Consider the following 4,115-nt stretch of genomic DNA (forward strand, 5'->3'; position numbering starts at 1 on the left):
CATGATTGCTTTGGGTTGTCAAAATTCCCTTCCCCAAGCCCGGTTCTAAGCCTTTTAGCCCATAAGATTCATTGGGGAAGGCCTTTTACCTGATTTTATTTGACCCCAGTCTTGTTTGCCCATGAGCCAAGTGATCTTTGGACCCATCATTTGATTTGGGTCGGGCTGAATGGAAGTCACATCTTTGAGAGAAACTCTCATGCAACGGGAATAACATTTTTTGCTATAACATAATGACACGTAGAATAACTTTTCTACGTGTCCTTGTGTTATTGGTCAGGAATAGCAAAACAGTGATATCCCTGTTACAAGTAAGTTTTTTTTTCACATCTTGAGTGACAGACCCTTGAAAAGAAAAAAAAAGAAAAAAAATTATTGTCATAGTATGATTATCTAAATGTAAAAAGAAAAACATTAATTTGTACTTAGAAACCTCAATTTCAAATTCATTATTAGAAGTTCTTTAGGTTTAGATAACTAATATGGAACCCAATATCATAAGTGCATGCAATATGTGTATAATATGATAGTAAAAAAGTTAAAATTGCCCAAAGTAAATTATTATTATTATTATTTATTTATATTTTTTACAGTTTATCAAGCTCATAACCTAAATACTTCATTGTTCCATATGTGACATGCACGAATGCTGTGAGAACTCTAAAGTGTCATTTTAGTGATGTGTCCCGGGCCTTTGAATTTTTAGAGTTTTTGTCAATAACTATCATGAAAAGGTGGTTCTCCCACCTTCCCATGGTAATGACAAATATAAGGAAGATGCTTGCAACAGCTTTCAAGACATGAAGTTCTATTCGACGTGTTGAAGTTTCAAAAGCTAAGCTTTGTGACGATTTGCCAACCCATATGTTACACGGTCAAAGAAAGGTCATTGAAACTTGATCTGAACCGTCAATTATAATGTATAAAATGAACGGACGGCATCTAACACACTTGGTGACAACATAGGGAGGTCTTTGACTTGATTCTTCGGCATTGACAAATGAACGGCATTTTCCTTAGCTGGTAATTAAGCTTTTAGAATGCCATGCTATAAAAAGAGGTCTTATAACTCATCTTCAATATCGCTCAAGTAATCACAACAAATTTTGCATATTAATCATTATATATCCTTCCTGCTATTCACCAAAAATGGTGAGTTTATCAATCATATATTTATTCGTACTTGTTTTTTGCTCAATTGTCTGCCTTAATGTTGTGTTCCATTATGTTATGAGTCTTCCTCTTAAGTTTTTTTTTTTTTTTTGGACGGAGAGGGAATACTTGAGCCCGTATGTCCCTGTCACGAAAAAAATATTAGAGAAAACACATTTATGTACCATCTTATAATTATTGGACGAACACATTTTAATTTCAATTTTGCAACTGACAAATTTTTACTTGTTGCTTGTTTCTGTATGATTTGATGGGAAGCAGCCTCTTTCACTAACTATCGAGGTATGGCTATTCCCATATATCTATTTTTTAATTTTAATTTTATGGAAACAAGACGTGTTTCAATTTTTATTCTAAGCTGTTGTATTAATTTCTGGACCAGAAAGAATTTGCTCAAAACTCAGAAAGGGTTAAATCTGTGGATCAACATCCAACTGAGCCATGGTAATATTCTATCTTCTTGACAATTCTGTAATGCCTTCTGCATCTCCTAACTTTGATTTTCATATTCTTATCATGTAATGATTTCCATGCAGGATTCTAGTAAGTTTGTATTCAGGAACTCTTTGTATCTGGAACTACCAGTCACAGGTGAGCCATTGTTACTTTCGCCATTAATATCGAACTCCTAATTATCCGATTCGGGATTTTCATGCTTTCAATAAATCTTCCGGATGGGGCTAACTTAATTTTACTGGTCCAGACCATGGAGAAGTCCTTCAAGGTCACTGAGTCACCAGGTACATGATTTTCTTTCATTTGTTCTTGATGTTGCCAACAGGTCATGACTTTGTATTTAACATCTGTTTTCTCGTTTGCAGTGAGGTCAGCCAAATTTGTAGCACGTGAAAACTGGGTTGTAACTGCGGCTGATGACAAGTACATTCGCATATACAACTATGACACGATGAAAAAGATCAAAGAATATGAAGCACACACAGACTTTATCAGGAGTGTTGCTGTCCATCCCACTCTACCATATCTGTTGTCATGTTCTGATGACAAGGTTATAAAGCTTTGGGATTGGGAGAAGGATTGGTCATGTACTCAGATCTTCGAGGGGCATTCACACTATGTGATGCAAGTGGCATTTAATCCGAAAGACACCAATACTTTTGCTAGTGCATCGCTTGATGGCACCATTAAGGTATTGAAGGCACTGTTAATTTGTTGCAAATTACTTAACTGCAATATTTCTGGTGTCATGACCTTTGTGACGCTTAAAGTTTTACATTGGTTCTGTTTCATTGTAGATATGGAACATTGGTTCTCCTACAGCAGAGTTTACCTTAGATGGCCACTCAAAAGGAGTTAATTGTATTGATTACTTCAGTCGCAGGGATAAACCATATCTATTGAGTGGCTCAGATGACTTTACTGCTAAGGTTTGGGACCAAATGCTGGTTATCAGCTTTCTGTTTAGCTCTATATGTACAGCGTACGATTATGATGCGTATGTGTGTCATACTAATTTGAATTTTATTTGTAAATTTTTTTGGCAACAGGTATGGGACATTGAAACCAAAAGTTGTGTGCAAACTCTAGAAGGTCATGAGCACAATGTAACAGCTGTATGTGTTCATGCTGAGCTTCCCATAATAATTACAGTTTCTGAGGATGGGAACATTCACATATGGAATGCAACCACTTTTTGGTAACTTCTGATCCAAACTACTTACTTTACAAATTAAATTGACTCAGTTTTGTGTTTAATTCTTGCTATTGCATCGCTTTGATCGAAACTCATGTCGTAAACGATTCTTGTTGTATCACAGGCTAGAGAACAAATTGAACTATGGTCTTGAAAGAGTATGGGCCATTGGACAGTTGAAAGGATCAAACAAGTAAGTTTCTTTTTTGTTCTTTTGGGTTAAGATGTGTATCTGAGAGGATGATTTTTCGAGTAACCGTTTGATATACAAGCATGTAAATGTGGCAAAGGACTCTCAATTTGTTGCCCTTAGCTTGTTAGGATTTGTTTTATTACATTGTTTTACCAGCATATTTATCAAAATATACTTTCCTTGACTCCTACAGGGTTGCATTTGGTTTTGACAAAGGAACCATTATGGTTAAAATGAATGGCTCTCATACTTGGGATTCTGTTGACCTCCAAGCTTAGAAGGAAAGGTGGAAGGAATAAAGACATTGAATGCTGCGCGATTTGTACTGTGTTCTCCGAAGTAATTAGACTGAAGGAATAATTAATTTCACTTAAAACTTGCTGCTCCTGCTGTTACTGTTGTATGATTTGCAAATAAAACTGATCTTTGTGTGTTTTGTAGTATATCCCATGAGGGAACATGTTGTAAGGATCAATCGAAATGGAATGTTATATGTGTTCTTTAACAAATTACACGGGTGCATATAGTAGATTCAGTAAAATACATATATAAACTGCGAATTACCAGTAATAAAACCCTTTATGTTCTTCCCAGAAATTAGTTGGTAACTGCTGTTTACTGGTGCTGAATAAATTTGTTGAAAATAATAGAAATCTTGCCATACAAGGAAAAAGACGGAAGGCTAGACAGGACCCTAGGAAATTCCAACCTCAAATCGAAAGGGTCTCAACCAGAAGTTTTGAAGACTAAGATTAGAACTCTCAAATGTATTAAAAGCAAGATCTCAAATGTATTAATGGCATTGTCCACAACATATTTCAAGAGAGGACGCTTAGCGTATGCTAAAGAAAACCAGAAAATGCCATTAATGAAAAGTAGACCCTGGTATATTAAATGTCAATCTGTTCTCGCAATAAGATATCTATTTAATTCATAATAAAATCTATGCATGAATTGGATTCATGGTCTAGCTTATTACTCAAGGAACAAATTAATTTCACCTTTTTTCTTTTCATGATAATACAAATGTTGTTATTAATCCTGTTGATAAAAACACGTTTTTCTTTGATAAAAATACTTTGACATTTGTATTAAAGA

The 4,115-nt window shown here is 35.0% G+C and overlaps 1 protein-coding gene across 1 annotated transcript; it reads left to right on the plus strand.

Moving 5' to 3' along the window:
- Positions 1 to 1,079: 1,079 nt before the first annotated feature.
- LOC117623562 (coatomer subunit beta'-2-like) lies at positions 1,080 to 3,529 on the plus strand. Its single transcript, XM_034354588.1, has 10 exons — positions 1,080 to 1,152; positions 1,435 to 1,455; positions 1,556 to 1,617; positions 1,710 to 1,764; positions 1,877 to 1,913; positions 1,995 to 2,320; positions 2,427 to 2,558; positions 2,679 to 2,827; positions 2,949 to 3,017; positions 3,211 to 3,529. The coding sequence occupies exons 1-10, from the start codon at positions 1,150 to 1,152 to the stop codon at positions 3,293 to 3,295; spliced, it is 939 nt and encodes a 312-aa protein (XP_034210479.1). The 5' UTR covers positions 1,080 to 1,149; the 3' UTR covers positions 3,296 to 3,529.
- The last annotated feature ends 586 nt before the right edge of the window (positions 3,530 to 4,115 follow it).

The sequence above is a fragment of the Prunus dulcis genome, chromosome 3 (assembly GCF_902201215.1).
Source record: "Prunus dulcis chromosome 3, ALMONDv2, whole genome shotgun sequence".
NCBI classification, from domain to species: domain Eukaryota; kingdom Viridiplantae; phylum Streptophyta; class Magnoliopsida; order Rosales; family Rosaceae; genus Prunus; species Prunus dulcis.

Excerpts from the sequence above, each read along its gene's own strand:
- LOC117623562 (XM_034354588.1), top strand. Across the intron at positions 1,914-1,994 it reads CAAGGTCACTGAGTCACCAG|TGAGGTCAGCCAAATTTGTA; the intron begins GTACATGATTTT and ends TCTCGTTTGCAG. Across the intron at positions 3,018-3,210 it reads CAGTTGAAAGGATCAAACAA|GGTTGCATTTGGTTTTGACA; the intron begins GTAAGTTTCTTT and ends TGACTCCTACAG.